The following is a 24,232-nucleotide window of genomic DNA, read 5'->3' as shown; positions in this document are numbered from 1 at the left end:
CTAGTAATTTCAACCTTTTGCCATTTCATAACTTTGCAGTTTCGGTCGTTTGGTAGCCGGCTTTTCTTTGTACGAAGCGGATTTCCACAGCTGCGGAAGGTTTCCGACCAATCGTCAGTTAGTGGAAAGTTTCTTTCCACTTTAACAAAATAATATTTCAAGTAATTTTCTGGTTAAAGTTTAATGAAAGGAAATTTGCTTTGGCTACTCCAATACATATCTACCAGCACTGGTCACTGGTTATTTTTGTTTGATCTGGGGGTCACAGTTTATGAGTCAAGTGCTCCAATCAAAAAATCAGAAAATAAACGGACCATTGTGTTTTAGTTTTATTAATATGCAATTATTCAATATTCACTTACTAAATTACGCAGATATTTGAGAATTGTTACGATAATGTTTCTTGGTAAACATACGCAACCATTGCAAAAATAGATGATATGGTTAAGTACATAGGTACGAAATGGCAATAAGTAGTCATCTCCCACAAACACAGCAGGGCCGAATTGCCACAAATTGAGCTTGCTGTCTCTCCACAAACAGCAGTCTCCATTGTGGCTCCCATTTTTAGACACACAGATAAGCGCCATCGGAGCCAAAATGGCGGCTCTTGCCATTTAAACAAGAAACCAATTGAATTTATGGAAATCTGATGCCGACCAATCACACCCCGTCCAGTGGGCGGAGTCAAGCCGAACCAGGAGGAGCTAATTTGGGGTGTTGTGGAAATCTTGAGTGGGAGTTTTCAGGCCGATTTGTTGTGTTTTCTCTGCCGATTCGCTCCGTTATCCGAAGCGCCGGACGCAACTATGCCCGGAATAGAGAAGCTGCCGTTGGAGGAGACGCTGGAGGACAGCCCGCAGGTAACTGTTGTTTCCCACGGAGCCCTGCTAACGTTTGTTATCCGCTAGCTAGACTAGCTGTGTTCGCCAACATCCAGTAGAGAGCTCTAGCTCAATGCTAGCGGTCTTTAACCCAAGAGATCAGCTGAACGACCCTGCCATTAAAACTGCTAGTTGCCGCTAAAACCTCCCAGTAATGATACATCTACCAGGCGGAGGGGTCGACCGCTTCCCTCGCCGTATCCGGATCATTTCCAGTGATAACTGTTAATCCACTGGCCACAAACCAGTGGCATTCCGCGGCTTTCTGTCACTGCTGGGTGAAAATCCGATTAGTAATGCTGAACCCGTACCTGCTGCAAACGTGTGGCAAAACACCTGCTGTGACATCATAGTTTGGGGCGTGGCTGCAGAGTGTCGTACATGCCGTACCTGACAGCGTCAGGTAGGTTGTTAGATTGTTGCACAGAATTTCCTTGTGAGACATTTGATTAGGCTTAAAAAAAATTTAAATTAATTATTCTTCTACTAATTTCCTCCGGACAGGTCGACCAGTTCACCACAAAGACTCACAAGACAGACACAACCATACACTCATACCTCAGGGGTCGTTAAAGTAAAATGTTTGGGTTTTTTAGATGTGGGTGGAAGTATTTGACTCATACTCTGTGTTGCAGATTGCACTTCCTCAATTCTATGAGCTGTCAGCTGTAAACCAGATCCTATATCTATTACGTGCTTAGTTCATTTAACAGCAACAAAATGGGAGGAACCTTTGTGGATGCTGTCCAACACAAGCATAAACTGCTTTAGAGACACACCTTTAAAGCACAGTTGGACTGTGAGGACAGGTGGCAGCCGTGGGTGTGGATTTGCGTAGTCAGGGGGGTGAACGTTTTCAGTGTGACACACAGGATCTCTGAGTGCCTAAACATTATCATCGGCTGCTGACTTCCTTCTTGTTCCTACTGTTTTCTGCTTGCTGTCTGCAGACGCGCTCCTTGCTGGGAGTGTTTGAGGAGGACACCGCAGCCATCTCCAACTACTGCACACAGCTCTATCAGGCCATGCAGAGAATTTATGATGCGCAGGTACAAACATGCAGGACTGAAACCTCCTATCTTTGTTGGTTATAACTACAGGAGTCTCAACATTACCAAGTGACTCCGGTTTAGATCATCCCAGTTTTTATCTTCCAGAACGAACTGAGTGCAGCGACTCACCTGACCTCCAGGCTGCTGAAAGAGTACGACAAACAGGTAGAAAACGAGAAAATACGACTGGCTGGTTTATGCTTTATCCTTATTAAAACTAACACAACACATCGCTCTAAATACTCCATTCTCATAGTGAAATATGTTGGTGGCAGCATCATGCTGTGGGCCTGCTTTCCTTCAGCAGGGACAGGGAAGCTGGTCAGAGATGATGGATGGATGGAGCTAAATGCTTGAAAACCGATGTTCTCAGATCCTCTCCATCCAATCTGACTGAGCTTGAGCTATTTTGCCAAGACAAATTAGGCATTTAATGTCGGTTCTGAAACGTATTCACTAAGCGGGGGTCCAAATAATTCAATTCAATTCAGTTTATTTACATAGCGCCAATTCACAACACATGTCGTCTCAAGGCACTTCACAACAGTCAGGTTCATACATTCCAATTATACAATCAATATGTCAAAATGCCTCCGGCGCTATATAGGTTGACTGAACTGAGTTAAATAGAAATGCACAGAAAACCTTTCAGATATTTTTATTTGTTAAAAAATACGTTTAAAAAACATGAATCAATTTCTTTGTACTTTACACTACTTTGTGTTTGTCACATCAACTCCCAATAAGATGCTCTGAAATTTGTGATTTTAATGTGACAAAACGTGAAAAAGTTAGAGGGTGTGAATATGTCTTCATTCATGCAAAAAAACTTTCAGCTCTATGTTCCTGGCAGAGGATGGGTCTTATCTGTACTTTAATCTAGGAACATGAACAGGGACCGGGTTCACATGTCATCGTGGAGGACTCAGAAGAGCGCCGCTCGCCCTACACAGTCACAGTTCTCTCTGAGGAGGACGCCTCTCATTCTGTGTTGTTGCTACTGTGTGCAGCGTTTTCCTCTAGGGGGCGACGATGAGGTGATGAGCTCCACCCTGCAGCAGTTTTCAAAGGTCATCGATGAGGTGAGTCCACACTCTGGGACAAATCTCCAGAGGACTGCAGGTCAGAAGGTGTCTTGACCTCCAGTGTCCCTGTCTTTGTCCAGCTGAGCTCCTGTCATGCTGTCCTGTCCACCCAGCTTGCTGATGCAATGATGTTTCCCGTCACTCAGTTCAAAGAGCGAGACCTGAAAGGTAGGAACAGGTTTTCTCTACAGTTTGAAGTGTTGAAACAGTAACAGTCCAATTAGAGCGCCTAATTCCTGAAGATCATCTCACAGATTGAGAAACTTTGCTTCAGTGGTTTTCCATCCTTGTGCCTTCAAACCATTCTGACTAATTTCAGGTTTAGTTTCATATTTTCCCCCAGTTTTAGGAGAACCAGAGTTTATTCTCCCTGGCTTTGAGATTTGAGGAGTTTAAGCATTACTTGATATAAAATAGAATTATTACCAAAACCAAGCAAAACGATATTCAATCTGTTGCTTTTTGTTAGAGTTGCGCAACATGAAGAAGCTACATTTGTGCCGCTGATGTTGATAAAACTGATATTTGCGTAACTTCCTGATGTTTTTTGTCTTTACAGAGATCCTCACACTGAAAGAAGTCTTCCAAATAGCCAGCGATGGTAAGACAGTGAAGCTACCGTCCATCAGTTTTTCTTCCTGCTGGAAAAAAACCAGAGGAGTCATGTTTCAGTCGACTTTCCTCCACATCACCAACTCTAAGCCTCTGCTTCTTTAAGAGCTGTCTGGGGAAAACAACCAATCGAGATGTTTTCCTTCAGTAATGCTGACTAATATTGGCTTACCTTGAAACGCTAAGGAGTATTTAACCCTTGTATGCGGTATTTTTGTTATCTTCTCTTTGTATATCTCCATTCATAGAGCCTAATTAATGGAGAGTTTTTAAGTTGATTTATGTTTAAGTCATATGCCCTTTTTGTTTCTTTGCCACCTCACTCCAAACGTTTACACTCGGTATTTTATTTTTTACTTGCTGACCGAGTGTTTCACTACTATTTCTCTACTTTTATCACTCTAGACAACTTTAAATTCAGGTTGAACTGGACCAGTGGGTCTGAAACTGGGTCTGGTTAAAAGGCCACAGGCAGGACAAAGGTACCGATGTTCACAAACTGTGAATCTGTGAAGAATCTGCAGGGTTCGACACTCCAACATGTTTAATCATGCTTAGCACCTCCACACCCCCAGTGATTCAGGATAGGTTCAGACCTTCTGTCTCCTTACTGCGTCTGGCCAGAAGTTCTGCTCAGGTCAGATTTAGTTCTGGTTCCTGCAGGTAAAAGACTGGCCCCAGAAAACCACCCTGGTTCCCTGTAAAATGTTCCGGCAGTAGAATCGCAAGACCCGGTGATCATTAATAAAGTCTCCGGAACCGAATAGATAATTTCACCTTGTTTTATTTGTTAAAATCAGACGGAGAAAATGTATTTATTTACTTCCTGTTTTTGTCTCCTTCTGTCTGCAGATCACGACACAGCCATTAACAGATACAGTCGCCTGTCTAAGAGGAAGGACAATGACAAGGTAAAAAATCCCTTTAGATCCGAAGATTCTTCAGAACTTCCCTCAGGGTTCTGGAGGGAACTTTCTACCTTAATGACATGATGTCAAAATAAAACTTTTAAAGTTTACACTGAGTTCATTTGTTGATTTTCAGTCTTCATTCATTTATTTATAGTTCTAAAGGATATTTTTTTAAAGAAACCAGATCCAGTTTTCTATCTTTTAATCAAAAATAAATGATTTACCAATTTAGAAATATCACCATAGTGCTTTAATTTTTACAGATTTTACCATCCGATTTCCTCCTAACAAGCTATTTCAGACCATCCCTGAGGAAATCTTCTCGCTTAAACCAAAAATCTGCAGTAAATTTGTGTTCAGTAGTCGGGGATTATTAGGGGAGTTTTCCCAGAGCTGTCTTCATTTCTGCACCACGACCTGAGGTTCTCAGGTTGCAGCAAAGTTTTTTTTTTTTTTTTGTGGTTGTAGGTGAGAGCGGAGGTGGTGGAGGACGTCTACACCTCACGCAAGAAGCAGCACCAGACCATGATGCACTACTTCTGTGCCCTGAACACACTGCAGTACAAGAAGAAGACGGCTCTGCTGGAGCCGCTGCTGGGCTACATGCAGGCTCAGGTGTGTGCCCACTGGATTATTAGTCCTCATGATGTAGATCATACTGACTCCAGACACTCGTATTCTTAAGTTGCACCTAAATCTGAGCCTGAGGGGTCAGAAAAATACCCATCTTTACAAATCCTGGCAAATTCTTTCAATTAAAAATATGTTTAGATTCATTTTAATTCTCTACAAGATGCTGCTGTATGTCAGCAGACATCAAAGCAGCGTGAGATCATGCACGGTGAACCTTAATCTACTCAATACTAGGTAATCATGATGGGTGAAATGATATTTTTGTTGAATTCATAAAACGGTATTGAAGAGAGACTATTTTTTTTCAGACATGAACCACACATTCCTGTGTGTTGTTCAGACAACTTTAAACTTTAAGAACTGAATTGTTTATTGGATCCTTTTCACAAAACATGTGTCGAAATGTCAAAACAGTAAAAGTATATATGGGTTATTTATAATAGTCCAATTTATTCAAAATTAATGTATTCTAATATATAATAAAAACATGAATGTATTGGAAGGTAGCACATTTTATTGCAAATTTATCTGTATCACAAAATCCCTGTGTGCACAACATACATTGCAAAATACTACCTGGATTATTTGTGTACCTTTCAGGTTCTCTGTTACTATGTATTTGATGACACTTGTTTAATTCTGCAGCAAAGGCTTTAGAAGATAAACTAAGTTGTTTCTGTAGAAATTCAGCAGATTCCCACCAGAAACAACTTTTTTTAATTATAAAACCATGAGGTTGTTATGGAAATATTGAATTGTATTGTTTTTTTTTTATTTTTCCATTATTTGGATTCTATGTTTGCATAATAATAATTTATGTATTGCATGTCATTACGTTATCCCAACATTCACCAATATTATGGCATATCGCAGCTTTTACTAATATCATGCAGCTCTAATGCATTGCACCTTGCTTCAAACAACAGATTAAATCAACAAATTAAATCACAAAACAACATGTTTTTATCAGTTTTTCTATAAGGCCGTGGATTATATATATATATATATATATATATATATATGTATATATATATATGTATATATATATATATGTATATGTGTGTATCTCCACAACACCTAGAGAGGATAAATTCAACTTCTCTGCACTCCTACAGACTTCAAGTACACAACGAGGCTGAAAAAGTGGATTTTGCATGATATTTTCCCTCTAATGCGTTGTTTTTGTTATTTTAATTTGTTCTGTGCAGATCAGCTTCTTCAAGCTGGGGTCTGAGAACCTCACCCAGCAGTGGGAGGACTTCCTGGGAACTATAGGAACCAGCGTCCAGAAGTAAGAGCCTCAAACAGACTTTAATTACGAACTGAGTGGTGACTTGGAGATAAACATTTGAACATGTCTGCAGCGTACGTCGGGAGATGGAGGAAGAGCTGGGGCAGATGCAGCAGACCATCCAGGAGATGGAAAGTTCATGTGACCCTCTGTATGCACCATGTGACCCTGACCCCGCCCACTCACCTGTTTGTCGCAACCTCACCAGGAAGCAAGGCTACCTTTACATCCGGAAGTAAGACACAAGCTCATCCATGTGCCCATTTCACTGCTTAGGGTTCCTCCTTACATTTTGGGTTTATGGTAAAGTTATGAGAAGTCAATATCTTACCTGATGTTGATCACTATCTTTGTGTTTTCATTTTGAATAAACAGATTGTGTCAGATGAGTATGGGTCAAAAAGCAGATTTCTGCAATCTAATTAAACAATTTGGAGCAGTGTAACAGAAAATCTAGTGTTTTCAAAACTTCGATAAGCCTCTGTACTGCTAACTGGCTAATGGCTGCCTATAAACAAACACATGACTTAACTTCCTGTGAAATTAACCAGTAGAAATGAGTCTTCCTTGTCGTGGACTGCTATTACCTGGCAGTATCTCCTAGTTGCATGGGAACAGTGCATTTCCTTTCTGACAAGTCTGTCTGCTGATGTTCTGAGTTTCAATGAAGAAATGTGTTACTCTGGTTTATTGTCATGCCTATAATACAGCTTCACACGCCGCACACATGAAAACAAACCATGCTTTTTAAAACTCAGCTGCAGAGCTCCCTGACTTCCGCTCTGCTGTAAATAAATCAAGCTGAAAATATCTGCTTCTTATAACAAACTAAAAGACTGAGAGAATGTTTCCTCTGAATGAACACGGAGCTGTAATTTTAACAGCTTGTGAATGAATTTCCTGAACATTTCAAGTTAAACGTGGATCCTCTGTGTGTCCGACAGTAAGACGGGCCTTGTGTCGTCGTCCTGGGAGCGTCAGTACTTCTTCACGCAGGGAGGAAACCTGATGCACCAGAGCCGGGGCGAGGTGGCTGGCGGTCTGGTCACTGACCTCGACAACTGCTCCGTCATGGCCATCGACTCTGACGACCGTCGATTCTGCTTTCAGGTCACCTCCTTCGACGGCAAAAAGTGAGATCGCTGCTTTACTTGGCCCTTCATCGCTCTCATCAAGTTTAAAGAGTTTCAGATTAACGGTATTCACGCCTGTTTTGTCTTACTCCTGTGTTTTGTCAGGATTGTGACGCTGCAGGCGGAGAGCAGGAAGGATTGTGAAGAGGTAAAATGATGTCCTGTCATCCAACCCGCTCTTTGTTAGCTGATGTTTTCTGACGCCATATCTCTGCTGCTTCCTCTCACAGTGGATCGCAACCATCAATAACATCTCCAGGAGGATCTACCTGAGTGAAAATGCAGAGGTTTGTGTCCATTTCACCAATGTTTCAAATTTAATCAACCCCATTAGAACAAAGCAGTTCATCCTCTGTAAAAGTGGCCATCCTCAAAACTAAACCAGTGCAGTGCTCTGGTTGGAGATTTGTCACATTTTCAGGCTACTTCCACAGTCTGGAAAGGTCTGACATGTAATGCAAATCTTTTTCCAGGTTTGGGTTAGTATGTAAACAAAGTGTGGGAAAAAAATGTGTATTACCTGCTTCTTTCTATGTGTTGATTCAATCCACCGAGCTCACCCTCCTCTGTGACAATCTGGTTTATGTATTTAAAGCTTGACCTCTGGAGAAACACGTATAAGTTCTTGGTGAACCTTTGCTTCTATACTTTGAGATGTGTAAAACCTGGACTGAGAACAATGGGCAAAGTGGTGTGTTGGAAAAGTGTAGATAAATGTGGAGGAACCTTGATATTTGTTTATCGTCTGTTTACCAGTCCAAGAAAGAGAAAATGTTCGTGTGGAAGTAAAAACTAAATCAAGTTGAAGGTCTCTAATGGCACTAAAATAATCCGGTTTGGGGGCTTTTATCTTGATTATATTCTGTCCCAGCCTTTTTCTACAAATGATCTGCATGTTTGTCGGATCCTGAAACTGGAATGCTAAAACCTGAAATCACGCCACCTTTGATCTGGACAAGCTTCAGGCTCAACATTTCTGATCACAAACTGCTGTCTGGAGGCATGAACCTGATTTCTGTGTCTGTGTGCATAAAGCCATCAGGACATTGCAAACCTGTTCATGTATACCAATGGTTCCCATGCTGTTCAAAGGTCCAAACCTGACTTGTGGATCAGCTCTACAATAAATAGATATTTTATTATTTCTTCTCTTAGCACCTGAGTCACAGTTTTTCTGACAAACCGAGGTCTCTCTGTGAGGTAATGTGTTATCCATGAAATCCAGGAGGGGTCCATCCCCATCCCTACTAGCTTGTACCTCGGGATGTTTGGCTGGATTGTATTAAATGCACTCGAGAAGTCAAAGAAGTTCCTAACAAAACTCCGCCTGCTCATCCAGGTAGGTGTAGGCCTGATGCAGCGTCTAGAGGACTGTAAAGGTCCGGAGCATCCTGCGATGAGATAATCCCTTTTATTAAATTATCTTATAACTCACAACCAGAAGACATTATCCTAAATGTATCGATAAATGTCAGATTTCATTAAGAAGTGCCCTCATTTTATAAGAAACTTGATCACATAGGTACAGGCAAACGTCCTTTCTTTTACACCCAAAATATAGAAAATAAATAAACAGAACTTAAAGTGCTGTTAAACACTCTAACATTAAAACAACTGAGGTAAAAGTTACAAATACCCAGAAACAGACTGGTACTGTTTAAATTCAATGAGCTGAATAAGCCCCAATTTTATTTTTTATTTTTAGAGCTCTTTGTTTCACAAAGTTAGCAGATGTTTTAGGAAACTGTCCAACATAAATGACAGAGACCAATGTTTAGCCCTATCCTTTAGATAATCCATGAGTGGACCGCTAGACCACTGTTACTCTGTCTTTGAATGTTTTGTTGAGTAATCTAGTAAAAGGAAGCGGCATTTTTACAAGGTACAAATAAATGTAGCAAGATGTCCAACCCAATGAAGCTCTGATGATGCTGTTGTGTTTCTGGTAGGAACTGGCAGCCAGAGTGAACCAAACAGCCCTCGAAGCGGTGACGCCATCACCTTCATTCCAACAGAGACATGAGAGCCTGAGACCCAGCAGGTAGGACAGGGTGGCATCAGCAGGCTGGTGTTGGGGTATCAGTGTGCAGGACGGGGTCAGCAGGTGGAGCAGCGCGGGAATCAGTGTGCAGGACGGGGGTATAAGCAGGCTGGTGTGGGGGTATCAGGGTGCAGGACGGGGGTATAAGCAGGCTGGTGTTGGGGTATCAGGGTGCAGGACGGGGGTATAAGCAGGCTGGTGTTTGGGTATCAGGGTGCAGGACGGGGGTATAAGCAGGCTGGTGTTGGGGTATCAGGGTGCAGGACGGGGGTATAAGCAGGCTGGTGTGGGGGTATCAGTGTGCAGAACGGGGGTATAAGCAGGCTGGTGTTGGGGTATCAGGGTGCAGGACGGGGGTATAAGCAGGCTGGTGTTGGGGTATCAGGGTGCAGGACGGGGGTATAAGCAGGCTGGTGTTGGGGTATCAGGGTGCAGGACGGGGGTATAAGCAGGCTGGTGTGGGGGTATCAGTGTGCAGAACGGGGGTATAAGCAGGCTGGTGTGGGGGTATCAGTGTGCAGAACGGGGGTATAAGCAGGCTGGTGTGGGGGTATCAGGGTGCAGGACGGGGGTATAAGCAGGCTGGTGTTGGGGTATCAGGGTGCAGGACGGGGGTATAAGCAGGCTGGTGTGGGGGTATCAGTGTGCAGGACGGGGTCAGCAGGTGGAGCAGCGAGGGTATCAGTGTGCAGGATGGGGTCAGCAGGTGGAGCAGCGCGGGTATCAGTAACACACCATCCAACCACACACAATGGTTTTATAATGAAGATAATCTGACAAATGTTTTTAACAGTTCTTGCCGTTGTGGATTGAACCGTCAGACTTTCCTGCTGAGTCATCAGATTCTCCTGTAGAAAAAATGTAATATTTTTTTTCTGACCCACAATGCACCTGATCTAGCTAATTTCTACTTTACATGATGTCATATATTTTAAGATAACCTCACAGTTACGTTTAGACAAGAACATTTAACATTAGCTTGATGGTTCCAATTCAGATTGACGTCTGGTGGTCAAGCTGATCATTGCGTTTGTTCTCTTTATTTCAGTAAGGGCAGAACGGGCCGAACCAGCAGCATCAGCTCTGTTGGTTCTGAGCCATCACCCGCCCTTTCTGTCCTCTCATTGGACGCTCTGGTTGCTCCGGACACGCCCATCCAGTTTGACATAATCTCCCCCGTCACGGAGGAGAACTCGGGTCAGAGCAAGACGGCAGCGCAGCCCGGCAGGTGTCTGGCAGAACTTTCTTATTGTTTTCAGCAAAGATTAACTCCTCATTCACAGACTTAAAGGTTTCTTAGAATAAAACTGGTGGTGGATTTGCTGTGGGTTTATGTGACATTAATATACTGTTGTAATTAAAATGCTGTCGTGGTAAAAAGAAAGTACACCCTCATTCAGTTCTGGGTTTTTACATGTCAGGGTATAATAGAAAATCTCTGGGCCCGTATTCACAAAGAATCATAAGACTAAAAGTAGCTTCTTTTGACGTCATTCTAAGAAGAATCTTTGAATTTCTCCAACGCTAAGATTTGTTTTAGAAGATAAAAGTTATTCATGAAGCATCTTAGGGCTTCAGAAACTGGAAAACTCTACTCAACTGTACAATAATCTCAGCACTATATCCATAGCAGGAAGATGTAAACGAGGTGAATCAGTATCTGCTGTATTGTCCATGATGTCTGCATCCTCAGCCTAAAAGGTCATCTACAACGCTCCTCGTCAGTGGAGAAGTTCTCTGGTGCTGCTATCTCCTCTCTAGCTTCTGAATGCAGCAGGAACCAGAGCTGCTCACATCCCAGGCTGGTGCTGAAAGCAGAGGGAACAACCCATTGATCTGCTGGGAATGCCTGTTTGTTCCCACCGTCATCCCAGGACCAAATCTACCTTTCAACACTCCTCTCTTCTCCTCCACCAGAAGGCTCTGCTCCTCTGTTCACTTCGCTTTTCTCCACCTTTTTTCTGTTTTCCTTTGGTCATTTTACCAAACTAAACCTCATTAAACAAGACGGAGATCACAGTAAATGGCTGAGTTTTAATATTAATGTGAAATAGATGTAGTAGGATAACAACCAGCATGGCGAGTAAACATAATAATAAGTAAATCAGAATAATGAGGAGCATGTCGCCTCCTCGCTCAGAGTCGCTCTCAGCAGCGAAATGAATCACTCTGAAGCCAGGAGTCCTTGGCAGGAATGTTTAGGCTACATTAAGAGCTTTCTGAGAATCTTTGTGGATATGGGCCCTGAATCCAGCCTGTTATTATTTAATAAAGATGAATACAATAAGAAAAGGATGAATTTAAAACTAAGTACACCCCATATATAGAGCTAGGTTAAGCAGTCTGTTTTTATCGGTCTCTTACATCGTGCAGGAATTGGGCCACCCTTCTTCCAGCATTGCTAGTTGAGATTAGTTTCTGCACAGCTCTAAAAAGGCCTCACCATAGCATTTCAAGGAGGATGAGGTCTAGACTTTAACTAGGCCATTGCAACACCTTGATTCTTGTTCTTGTCAGTCATTCTGTTCTAGATTACCTGTGGTGTTTAGGGTCATGGTCCCGTTGATGACCCAAACCTTCAATTGCAGGACAATTGGTTGACTCAATGACTGCAAGGTGCCCAGGCCCTGTGTCTGCCAAACGAGCCCAAATAATCACGCCTCCTCCCCCGTGTTTGACAGTCAGTCTGAGGTGTTTGTGCTGGTATGCTGTGTTTGGTTTCTTCTAACATGGGATCTCTGCATTATGACCAAATATCTCCACTTCCTTGTGCTTCATTCAGACGCAGCTTTGTAACTTAAGTTGTGCTTCCATATTCCTATAGAGAGGAGAGACTCTCTCCTTCGACCTCTCCAAACGCTCCATGAAGTTACCTGCTCAGTTTTTTTCTAACTGTCCTGTCCTCAACTTCAACATATAACCTGCTAACTGAGGCTGTAGACTCGGACATGGTGCTCTTTGGGTTTTTTTGTCTTTTCTCTGAACTGCACGCATGGATTTTGAGGTGAATTTACTGGGATGTCCCAACCTGGGAAGACTGTTTCCTCTCTGTAGACTGATGGACTCCATGTAGTTTGGTAATGACTTCATAACCTTTCCGATCATTTTAAAAGGATCTCTTTTTATGTGCTAGAATTGAAGGAGGGTGTAATTTCTGTTTACCAAGGCTGGATGACAGTAGCGACATACAAAACTGATCAACATAAAAAAGGATGATCAGAAAGAAGTTATTAATAATTGTACTTAAAGAAGAAAACCTGAATCCTTCTTGAAGTGTGTCTATAAAGTAGTTCTGGGGGGAAATCTTTTTTATTTAAAAGAGAAAAGTTTTTATCCTGAGTTTAGGTTGGGTTTGTACCAGATAAACATAACAACATGTGTTTCTGCAGAAGGAGTAATCCGTTTGGAGAGTCAGGAAATAACTCACCGGAGGACAGCGAAGGTACCTCCTGTTTATCTGCAGGTTTACATTTTATCTGACCTTTGAACCGTGTTGTCACCGATTGATCATGTGCCCAACGGAAACATTACTGGATCTCAGCTGCATCTTTAAAGCACAGAGCAAGAATGGCTCCAGTGGTGATTGTTGTTTTCTTTCCTCTGTTATCCAAAATTACATAATTATTCAGCCATAAATATTACAAAATATTCAACAATCAAGATTAGCTTTCGTTTAAATGTTGTTGATTCAATTTGTTTCAAGTTTCTAGAAAATATATTCAACCTGGTTCTACTTTCCAAACTGAGTTCGTGACGACTTTTAAAATGTCGTCATTCTGATTCTGACGCTTGCTTTGTGAAGCCTTAGCTTTCAACCAATCATTTTGGTTTGGTTCTATGTTAAGATGTGTCCAATACCCCTACCCATCTATACATTTCAAAGAGCAATATAAAAAGAAACTAAAATATAAACTCCAATAATCAGTATGAAGGTACAATGGTGCCAAAAATGATTCAGATGCGAGAAGTTAAAGAGGAATAGCAGCCAAATGTTTCTACTTTTCCCGTCTTCTTGTCCAGATTCCATCCTCCACCAGCTGTTTATCGTTCGGTTCCTCGGGTCGATGGAGGTGAAGACAGCCGAGTCGGCAGACGTCATCTCTGAGACCATGAGGCAGATCTTAGCCGCCAGAGCCATCCACAACATCTTCAGGATGACCGAGTCTCACCTGCTCGTCACCTGCGACTGCCTCAAGTAATAATAACACCTTGTTTGGGGGAGAGGGCGATACGTGATGTTTGCTTTTTGAGAACAAGACAAGCTTTTAGTAATATAGATTTTGTTTGGGTGCATAAGTACAATAAAGCTTTAGTAGATTTCAAACTGCTTTAAATAATCTGTAAACAGTAGGGGTGTAACGGTCCAGACCCGTCGGTTCGGTACGCACCAGGACCGAACCGACACGGCTCTTTTATACCTTATACCTTAACACATTCAGATGCAGAACTAAGTCTCCAATAAAATTCTGCTATCACTAAACTCTGCTATTTGGGAACAAGACGGTTTCTCATGTAGCTACGGTGGAGAAACAACCAGAACTTTATGTCGGCGTTCACAGGTTTTCTTTGTGATTAGTTGAATTAAGGCCATTTATTAAAACTGTTATTTGTTCATGTTGGATTTTTCTGATTTCTTCACCGTTTTTGCAGCTACTCTATCCTTACCTCAAGTTGAACATTTGTTTTGCAGACTCATTGATCCTCAGACCCAGGTCACCCGACTCAGGGTGAGATGGTCCTAGTTTTTCTGTTTACACCTGTACCAGTTTAAGTTTTCCTGTCCTGTCTTGCTCACGGTGTCCTCTGACCCCCTGCAGTTTCCGCTATCCAGCATCGTCCAGTCTTCGTCCCATCAGGACAACAAGAGGCTGTTTGGTTTTGTTCTGCAGGCGGCGGGCGGCCGAGGGGACACTCGAGTCGTCTGCTACATCTTTGAGTCCAACAACGATGGAGAGAAGGTTCTGTGTTTCTTCATTCTGCAGTCTTACCACAGTATTTAGTGTTTCTGACCCAAATGTCTTCTTCGTGTTTTAGATCTGTGACAGCATCGGTTTGGCCAAGCAGATAGCTTTTCACTCAGAGATGGTGAGACTAAATCAGAGCTGATTACAGCTCGTTCAGGTGTCATTTGGATGTCTTAATTCTGTTCCACTTTTGTTGTTCAGGACCGTAAAGCGGTGGAGAAGAAGAAGGAGCAAGACAAGGCCAAAGAGAAACAGCTGGAGGAGCTCAACAAGCAAAGACAGATAGAAAAGGTAACACCCTGCTCACACTATCCTACCTAATCTTTACCTACTGATTAATTGACGCAGGAAAATAACGCTCACATGCACATTACGATCTCCAGATAAGCTGGCCTGCCACAGATTGAAAAAATGTTGAAAACATCACAGAATGAGCTCTGCTGCTGCAGAATTTGAGAAACTGTGCCTCAAATATTGCTCCAGTGGTCCAATAATAACATTAATAATTTCATGCAATACATAGAATACCTTTCACTCAAGATGCAGGTTGTTTTTTTTAGTGAGAGTGAAACTGATAGCATGACCTACTTTCTAATTAATTCAATTAATAATCTGAGCACTAGAGGGCAAAGCTATAGCGCTTTTTATGTTTGAGAGGTGTTTATTTTTTCTTTCAACTCTGAGCAACTTTTTTATTCTTCTGACTAAATTGCAGGATTTAGAAGAACAGAGTCTCTTGATCGCTGCCTCGACTCGCCCTGCCAACCCGGCCGCCCCTGACGGACAGTTTCTGGTGCTCAGCAGCAGCCAATCAGAGGAGAGCGACGTTGGGGAAGAGGGGAAGAAGCGGGGTGAGTCAGAAGCCTAATGCCTCTCAGTGGAGGTGTGCTTTTTGGCTCCCAGGTGATTTCCAGCCGTTTTGACTAAGCAGCTCAGGAATCGGACGACTCGCCTGCTATGGCTCGCTGGGACTAAAACACGTTTCCTCTGCTGGACTGAAAACCCGACGCACCTCTACGTAAGAGGAGAAGGCGGGGAAAAGAGAAATGGTTTTTATTCTGTGCAAAAACTCACAGCTTTTGTATTTCTCCACCTTTAGATTACCTGTAAGTTTCTGTTTTTAATGTTTATTTTTTAAGAAGAGCCAACAGTAATGTTCAAACAGAAGCAACGAGTCGGGATCTGAAGGAGGCGTGGAAGTAAAATCCCAGTGGGAAACTGGAGCTTGAACAGAGAGGAACAGTTTCTCAGGCAGGACACCTCAGCTGATGACTCTGTCAAATGTTGCTGTTCTTTAAAGGAGAGAAAAGGCACAGTGTTTATTTTGAAAAGGCCTTCCTTGTCTTCCTGTCATCTGGCATTTTGCTGTTTGTCCTGAAGACGAATTTTCTTTCTATCCGTCCGTCTTTCTGCATCTTAGTGGAATCTCGGAAAGAGAACTTCCCGCTGATTGAGATGAGCTGCATGTGGAACGATTCCTGGCACTGTGGTGCATTGATTTATCGTATTTTCCTCTCTTACTTTGTAAAACTCAGTACAGGCAAAGACTAATTTGTTGTCATGTCTGGTAAAGTGTGTAAAAAGCCATTTCATTTGTTGAAACGTATCCATCTTTTAGTGCAGCAGCAAAATCTTAGTCTGATCCTCTGAAACAACAGTGAAGAAGCCAAATTTTAAACTCACTACATTTATTAGGTGGGGAAAATAAAAATTGTGTTTAGCAAAATCATGGTGGCACAGTTACTGCTAATTCTAATGATCCCTGTAACATAAATGTAACTGTAACGTTGTTTTTAGGTTGATCATAGTTTCTAGGAACGTCTAATCCATGATCTCATGTTTCCTTAGGGTATAAATATGACGTGACACAGAGACCCATTTATTTTAGCTACTGGCCCATACATGGATTGTTTCAGAGAGATGCCAGGAAGAGGCCTTTTGCCTTCCGCCATCGCAAACATGTGGAGTTTATTGATTTTTACCAGAAATCTGGGCTTTGGTCAGATTAGGCCAAGTATGGTGGAGGCTCTGTGATGCTGTGGGCCCTTTCATTAGAAATCTTGACTCTGGCAGAAAACTATAAATGTGTCGTCTTGAGTCTTTTAGCACGGTAATGATCTAAATCTTACGGCCGAATCATCACAGAGATGGTTCACCAGACACATCACCCTTCTTCCATGACCATCTCAGCCTCCAGACCTAAATCCTGTAGGCGACCTGAGCTGAAGAGAAGAGAGGAATTGGAGAGGAACCAGAACTCTGGACCATCTAGAAGAGCCTTACCTGTGTGAGCTCCAGCCTTGTTAAACGTTCTAGAAGACGAGGTCCTACTTACCCCACTTGCAATTTTGTTAAACACATTTTTTTCTTAATTTTCTCCCTTTTTTATTTTAACTGAGATTTTGCTGCTACAATAAAAATTTTATTTTTACAGATATTTACCCAGGCTGCCTACATGTTTGTGCCTGGATGAGGCCTGAAGTCGGCTTTTATTTGAAGGTGGAAGGATTCTTCTGGAAACTGTACCGTTCATCTTCTTAAATCTGCTTTCAGCTTTTCTCTGTGAAAGTTCACCTTCAGCTCTTAAACACTGCCATGTTCTTACCCAGACTAATGCTGGACAACGTTTGGTTTTCCAGCCCTCAGACAGGCATTATTACACCCTGAGTCGAGTCTGTCAGGCACTAAAACAAAGGAAAAAGCTGCTGACTGTGGCTCCATCTTTCCTATGACTAATGTCCAAACTGTGGACTGCTTCCTTCAAACATTTGTTTGTAAAAACCACTTAGAGGTGCCAAAGTGTCTAAAATACTATCGATCAAGGCAGAGAACACTAAAAGCAAAAGATCTGCCTGAAAAAGGTGATGGAAAGTAGACACCACTGAGCTTCATGCTTCACATATTGAAATCCTAACTTCACTGGTGAAACAGCCTCCAAATGTAAACAGATCAGCTGATTGGCTGCTGATTAAATGCAAAATTCAACTAAATTCAGCCACTCTTATAGTAAAGGTTGTTTTTTCGTGGTGTAGGGATCAGTCTGATTAATAAAGTTACTGATGTGTTATTTAAAATTACTGACCTGCTTCTACCTTCCCAGACGTTGTTTCTGTGGGACAAGAATTGAACATTTAGGGCGGAAAGGAATACATTTTAGGGGTATTCACAGAAATCTGCCAGTCATCTGGATTCTTAATGTTTCTGATTATCGACACTGAAAATACACAGCAAAGTGCTTCCAGTGTGAATAAATAACTGAATTCAGATATGAAAGACTAATCAGGCTTATCTCTATGTTTGTACATTTATTCTCTTCTGTGTTTGTGTTTTCTTTAAAGGAACCCATTCTCAGCTCGGTTTGCCAACATTTTAAGCTGCTATTATGAATAAAAACAACTCTTTACATTTCAGATGTTTGTTGCATAAAAACTTACATTTTCTTGATTTTTCATGTTTTAAGGCCTATTGTCTTTTATCGGTTTTGTTTGGTGTATTGGATGCTGATTGCTCTTCTCACTTTTTCTTTTTGGTCACGTTTTGAAGAAAGAAGTATCACCTAACACTTCAGAATAATGTGTCCTAAAATCGGACTCTGATCGTCCTCCTGAGTCAAAGCGTTTGTGTTCATTTTGATCTGGTGTGGGTTTGTGCTCTGATTCTTTTGGGCCTTTTTTCATGTGAACTGGTTTGCCTTTCTCCCATTGATTCAAGAGGAAAATCAAAATACTGAACCTGATTCTCCAAATTACCGCGGTTGTTTCCCGGCAGTAAAAATACTGATTTAAATGAATCATGTTTATAACCAGGGGTAAAAGTGAAGGAGCTGCACTTTACTGATGCAGAAAAACACGACAGGATTGATGATTAACATCGAGCTGTAAATACGTTCAGTACAGATTGATGTTTCAATGTGACGATGATGATGATAAAGTTTCATTGATTTAAATAAAGCACTAACATTCATCCATCTTACTCCGTGTGTTTCTTTTGGATTTGATTCATTCGGTTAAATTTGTCGGATCAACTAAATGAGTTTTTGTAGTTTTTTGCTAAAGAAGGGAAGGATTGAGTTTTTAAAAAAAAACATTTTTAAGTTTTTGTCACATTTCAAACAAACACTCCAATGCATTTTTGGGAATTTTCCTTCACACTCCGCATTTCAACTGAACTTTTATGTTAAGCCGTTAATTTTTCTGAATACCCTGATGTCTCGTTTAAACATTTCCTGCTTACTGATAAAGATTCATCAGAGTGTAAATAATGTTCAGAACCGCTGTTTATCCAGTGTCAGTAGTCGTAACAGTCCTACAGGATGACAGGAGGCCATTTTTCATGACTGTCATTCAGAAACAGGCGGTAGGGAAACAGGAGACTCAGTGGGTGGAAATGTTTCACCTACTTTGGCTTTGTGTGTGAGGGATATTTTACCTTAAATATCATCTTTAAAGAGTTTCTTTTACCTTTTTTAAATAAATGTGCTAGCTTTTTTAAACTTGACTTACAATGTTTAGATTTAAGTCTTTTAATTTGTTCAAAAAAGTCCAAATAAGACAAGAGGACTTGGCTACATCTAGCTTTTTTATATAAAATTATGACTTTACAATAAATAGCCAGTTCCATAAAATATTAGTGTAATACCAGCTGAAAAAGAAAGCCTACCAGTTCGATTTTCTCTTTTAAAATTACCATCAGAACTTCAGTTCTTTTATTGCACACAACTAACCTGTTGGAAAAACACCACAATAAACAAGGACTCGTGGTGCACAACGTTGTGTTTAGAAGCAAGAAAACCATCCATCCATCTTCTATATCCACTTCTTCCATACTGGGTCACGGGAGAGCTGGTGCCTATCTTCAGCGGTCTACGGGCGACAGGCGGGGTCACCTTGAACAGGTCACTAGTCCATCGCAGGAAAACACAGAGACATACAGGACAAACTATGCACACACTCATTCACACCTAAGGGCAATTTAGATCTGTCCAAAGATCTATCAGATCTGTCTTAATTAGATTAATTGGTCTCTCTAAAGTCTGTTAGACAGATCTAACAGTCATGTTTTTGGACTGTGGGAGGAAGCAGGAGTACCCAGAGAGAGCCCACGCATGCACAGGGAGAACATAAAAACTCCATGCAGAAAGACCCCCAGCCGGGAGTCGAACCCAGGACCTTCTTGCTGCAAGGCAACAGTGCTACCAACTTGGCAAACAACATCACGGTCATGTAAATATCACAACTATTCCGAACCCGAACAGATTCCCGGGTTTAGAGGAGAAAAGTGCAATAAATTTAAAGGTTTGGACATTTTCTCAGAAGATCCTTCAAGTTCTTCCAGAGAAACAGCAGCACCGTCTGCCTGGTGCCTTCAAAGGCTCAGCAGAAACATTGGCAATCAGAACATCTCAGCTGCTACTTTTTCAGGATCTGGTTGGAGAGCCAGTCCAGACCCTCTACCAGACCGGCACCGCTGACGGCACAGGAGGGCTGGACAAACCACTGCAAGGACACACAGCAAACAAAGGTCATTGTTATTCTACAATTAACAGCCCTAAACATCCACATAGAGCTGCCTGTCCAGATTACCACTGATGCAACAGAAGAAATCATCTAACATCATTTAACCACAGGAAGTACCTACCGGCTGCTGGACCCCTGATAGGCTCAGGGCCTCGGTGATGTCACTGACCGACATGGCCCTCGGCAAATCCTGTTTGTTAGCAAAAACTAGTACAGGTACGCCCTTCAGCTCATCCTCCTCCAGCTGCAAGACACACAAAGCAGTGATCAGAGTCTGAGATCTGCTCACTTCATCGAGTGATTTACTGTAATCTGCTTTAATCTCAGTGGAGGGTCTGATGAGCCACAAGTGGCTCTGGAGCCCCAGGTACAGACCCCTGGTCCAGACAACATGAAGAAAGGATGGAGCACCCATGCAGGGCCAGTAGGTGGCGATAACGTAAAGATTAACTCGGGCAGATACAAACATAACCAGAGATTCTTTTAAATTAATGCAGCTTGTTTTTTGCTTAAAATCTCTAAGGTGAAGTTGTTTGTGTGAAGAAGCGTGAAAACAACTTGTTCTGTGTGGAGTAAATATGCAGCACACTGGAAAGTGCAGATCTTTAATTTCCAAAACCTGTGCCTGCCTGGGAACAATGGGTGCAAACGCCTCCACAAATAGTGAGTTTAATGTGGTGAACAGAGGCTCACCTGTATGTGCAGCTCCTCTGCAGCCTCTTTAATCCTCTCCGAATCGTTGCTGTCGACCACATAAATCAAACCCTGGAGACAAACACAGACGAAAATTAGGCAAATGTGTTTGCAACGTTGATTTTATTTGAAAAGGAACAACATACTATATGAGTCCTGCACGAAGTTAGAAAAGCAGCCATGTCGATTGTGATAAATATTTATTTTCTAGGGATGCCAATATATTGGTGTTAACATCAGCCAATGCTATTAATTTCTGAAGTACAACTGGGTCGATATTAAAAACCGATATTTGGTTTCATCCTGATGCTGTTTCTGGAGAGTGAGGGGAGGGGGTCGGCCATGTTGTAATTATTTGGTCATGTGATAGGGATGCAGCACAGGATTGTGGGTGTTTAACTGAAGCAGAGAAGCAATATCAGCGATGTGGTTGTTTTTTTACGGTGTTGAAAGGGTAGAAAAACATATATATATTATATAATATCTGTAAATATCGTTATCTGCTGCTTTATTAATAGTTCACACTGCAGTAGTTTTACCTGCGTGTTGGTGTAGTAATGTCTCCACAGGGGTCTGATGACGGTCTGACCACCAACATCCCAAACTGTAAAACTGATGTTTTTATACTCCACCGTCTCCACGTTGAAACCTGAACAGACAAACACACGCTTGTGACTTTAAAACGTTGGTTTCCTTTCCAGTGAGCACAGACAGGAGGAGGTTAGAACCACTCACCGATGGTCGGGATGGTGGTGACCACCTCGGCCAGCTTCAGTTTGTACAGCAGAGTGGTTTTCCCTGCAGCATCCAGTCCCACTGCAGACACACAAACACACCAGAGATCAGCTGTCAGCAGGGTTCAGATCTAAGGAAGGAGGCTGATTTTACATCTGTGTTTATTCGGCCAGATGGTGTGGATCACTACCCTGCTGTAAGACCCAATGATGACTTGTGTTCAGATTTCTGGCCGAGGCCACCAGAGATCCTAGTACTCATGATAAGATGCACTCCAACCAAGTTCCCAGAGGTTTTTGACTAGAAGCAGGCCCCACAGCATCACAGATCCTCCACTGTGCTTAACAAAAGCCATGAGCTGCTTTTCCACATAAAACCTTTATTTTACACCAGATCCACCTGAGGTGTTTTATGCAGAAAAAGTCAATCTTAGACTCATCTGACCAAAACACACAGTTCCAGTTGGAGTCCGGCCATCCTCCCCAATGTGCAGGGTGAAAGTTAAAATATGGGGCCAAGCAAAAGTTACCTGAACTGAAAAACAAACAAAAAAGCTTAATTATGTGGGTTTCATAAGGATTATTAGAAGTTTATTAATAAATAAAGTAATAGCAATTAGTTCTTAACATGGGATGTCTTCCCCACTGATTACATTTCTTTTCACTGCAGCAGCAGAAAAAGGTGAATTTATTTCAGCACTTTTTACACAGAGGTGCCAATAAATGAGGCCTGATTTATAAACAGTGACACTACAGTTTATAATCAACAGCTTTTCAGCCACGATGACGTTAAAATAATTCAAAACTCACCCATTAAAATCCTGACGGGAGTCCTGGAGGTGAACCTGGAGAAGATCTGTGAGATGATGACGCCCATGATGAAGGTCCAGGTAGGAATTGTCCCAGGTCAAAGCTGTGGGTCTCCATGTCTCCGTGGCCGTGGGTGTCCGAGTTTTATACAGCACCGCCGTGGGTGTGTTTCTCCTCTCCACGCTGTCATCCCAGCGGCTGTCAGCGCGGTACACGGTGGAAGACGTGACGAAAGCACAGCTGGAACATGGGAAAACAATAAACACTTGAGGGCATCACTTCCGCTTGCCCAGCTTTCAAAATAAAATAATGTAGGATTCGAAATTCAAATGAAAGAAATCTATTTTAAAGCCCCTGGCTGAAGAGAAAAAAAGATCTATGTTTATTATTATCATTAATTATATTTATGAAGGTTTGAAGATAAGGAGTTAAAGAAATTCTATACAGACCATCACACTGCCACCACCGTGGTTTCCTGTTATGATCTAGTTTTGGAAACTCTGTCAGCTGCTTCTAAAGAAGATCCGATTTTGTCCCATCAGTTTTGTGAATTTTCAAGTTGGTTTATTTCGCAAATTAGAGATGGGCAATTGTGCTCTTTTGGAGTTGTTGACCTTTGAACTCTCCCATGGATGGCATTTTTTGTCCCAGTCTAACATTGCTGAATTATGAACTCTAACCCTAAGTGAGGCTGGCAGAGCTTTAGATCTTGTTCCTCTGGATATCATTGAGTTATTTTGGTAGGCCAGCCACTCCTGGGAAGGTTCCCCCATGTTCCTTGTTTTCTTCGTTTATGGATAATGGTTCTCACTGTGGTTCTCCGATGTCCCAAAGCCTTAGAAATAACTTTGTAACTCTTTCCATTTTTCTATTGAGAAATGATATGTTGCTATTTATGATCTTTTAAGTGATTTCTTGGTTCTACGGGTCAGTCATTAATCGGGCCTGAATGTTTCTAATGAAACTGAACTCTGTTTTTCAAAAAATATGGTGAAACACATTTAATTCTTGATTTAACAACTGTGGCGATTACTTGTTTCAGAGTCAGGTTGGTTTGGAGCTTAGTTTCTGCAATAACTGAGAATTTCCTCAGGTTATGTTTGCCTGACAATAAAATTTGTTTGATGATCTAAAACATTTAAAACCGAATAAAATCTGTAAGATGATGAAATACCTTTAACAGCATACGGTGGTAGGGTAAGTGTAACAAAAGAAGCCACCGCTGGAGAATCAGCTTGTTTTATTTTTGGAAAACCTTCCACTTCCGGTTTGCTTCTGCCATTAACAGGAAGTGATGCTGTTTGCTCTGCCTCTTGTAGATGTTGGCAGATCTGACACAGCCTGGCTGGTCCGGATCATCCAACACGACAGAAAGGACCCGTCAGAACCATAGAACGGGTTCTGTCAGAACAGAAAGTATCCACCAGTAATATTCAGCAGTGGTGATGCCATTAATGTGTTTATTTGCTGTTTTCAGCACAACTGATGATGAGTTTCAGCTGAAGACTGAAGAAAAAACAAAACTTATGCTTATTAGACAGAACAACTTCTCATTAAAAACACATGATAAAAAAAAAATTATATATATATATATATATATATATATAATTATTATTTTTTTTTTTTAAGCATTATTTTGTGTGGGATAAATTCGAAAGCTTCTGATCATCTACTTTAGTTGGTTTCAGTAAAAAAAAAAAAAACAGGCTATTGATAAATAATGAGCATCATGTTTAACAAACAACAAAAGATGAACTTCCATCATATTTCTCCTCTGGAAGACATTTTCTGCATTTTATCTGATTCCAAATGGCTGAAATGTGATGGTTTTTCCTCCATGAAGCAGACAGCTGCACAATGTTTGGTTTTAGCC

General features: G+C 41.7%; 2 protein-coding genes across 2 annotated transcripts; one reads left to right on the top strand and one right to left on the bottom strand.

Moving 5' to 3' along the window:
- The first annotated feature begins 667 nt into the window (after nt 1-667).
- appl1 (adaptor protein, phosphotyrosine interaction, PH domain and leucine zipper containing 1) lies at nt 668-18,569 on the top strand. The gene is made up of 22 exons (XM_047347260.1): nt 668-863; nt 1,835-1,933; nt 2,042-2,101; nt 2,947-3,018; nt 3,102-3,189; nt 3,581-3,622; nt 4,486-4,544; nt 5,013-5,159; nt 6,386-6,468; nt 6,542-6,703; nt 7,413-7,601; nt 7,707-7,749; nt 7,832-7,888; nt 9,551-9,642; nt 10,691-10,870; nt 13,032-13,084; nt 13,663-13,837; nt 14,333-14,369; nt 14,460-14,600; nt 14,677-14,727; nt 14,808-14,897; nt 15,322-18,569. Exons 1-22 carry the CDS (start codon nt 810-812, stop codon nt 15,472-15,474), a joined length of 2,127 nt encoding a protein of 708 aa, XP_047203216.1. The 5' UTR covers nt 668-809; the 3' UTR covers nt 15,475-18,569.
- Nucleotides 18,570-19,273: 704 nt separating this feature from the next.
- LOC124856621 (ADP-ribosylation factor 4-like) lies at nt 19,274-22,615 on the bottom strand. The gene is made up of 6 exons (XM_047347261.1): nt 22,360-22,615; nt 21,551-21,631; nt 21,355-21,464; nt 20,816-20,887; nt 20,244-20,366; nt 19,274-20,101 (listed from the first exon to the last, which is right to left on the bottom strand). The coding sequence occupies exons 1-6, from the start codon at nt 22,424-22,426 to the stop codon at nt 20,015-20,017; spliced, it is 540 nt and encodes a 179-aa protein (XP_047203217.1). The 5' UTR covers nt 22,427-22,615; the 3' UTR covers nt 19,274-20,014.
- Nucleotides 22,616-24,232: the final 1,617 nt, after the last annotated feature.

This window comes from Girardinichthys multiradiatus, chromosome 20, assembly GCF_021462225.1.
Source record: "Girardinichthys multiradiatus isolate DD_20200921_A chromosome 20, DD_fGirMul_XY1, whole genome shotgun sequence".
NCBI classification, from domain to species: Eukaryota; Metazoa; Chordata; class Actinopteri; order Cyprinodontiformes; family Goodeidae; genus Girardinichthys; species Girardinichthys multiradiatus.
The sequence above is the reverse complement of the archived record's forward strand: the minus strand, read 5'-3'. Positions and strand labels throughout refer to the sequence as shown.

Bases quoted from the DNA above. Each gene is read 5' to 3' on its own strand.
- LOC124856621 (XM_047347261.1), bottom strand. From the start codon at position 22,426: ATGGGCGTCATCATCTCACAGATCTTCTCCAGGTTCACCTCCAGGACT. The intron at 21,465-21,550 runs GTGAGTGGTTCT...TTGTCTGTTCAG, and splicing joins CACCACCATCCCGACCATCG to GTTTCAACGTGGAGACGGTG. The intron at 20,367-20,815 runs GTGAGCCTCTGT...TGTGTCTTGCAG, and splicing joins CAGAGGAGCTGCACATACAG to CTGGAGGAGGATGAGCTGAA.
- appl1 (XM_047347260.1), top strand. From the start codon at position 810: ATGCCCGGAATAGAGAAGCTGCCGTTGGAGGAGACGCTGGAGGACAGC. The intron at 13,838-14,332 runs GTAATAATAACA...TTTGTTTTGCAG, and splicing joins GTCACCTGCGACTGCCTCAA to ACTCATTGATCCTCAGACCC. The intron at 14,601-14,676 runs GTTCTGTGTTTC...TTCGTGTTTTAG, and splicing joins CCAACAACGATGGAGAGAAG to ATCTGTGACAGCATCGGTTT.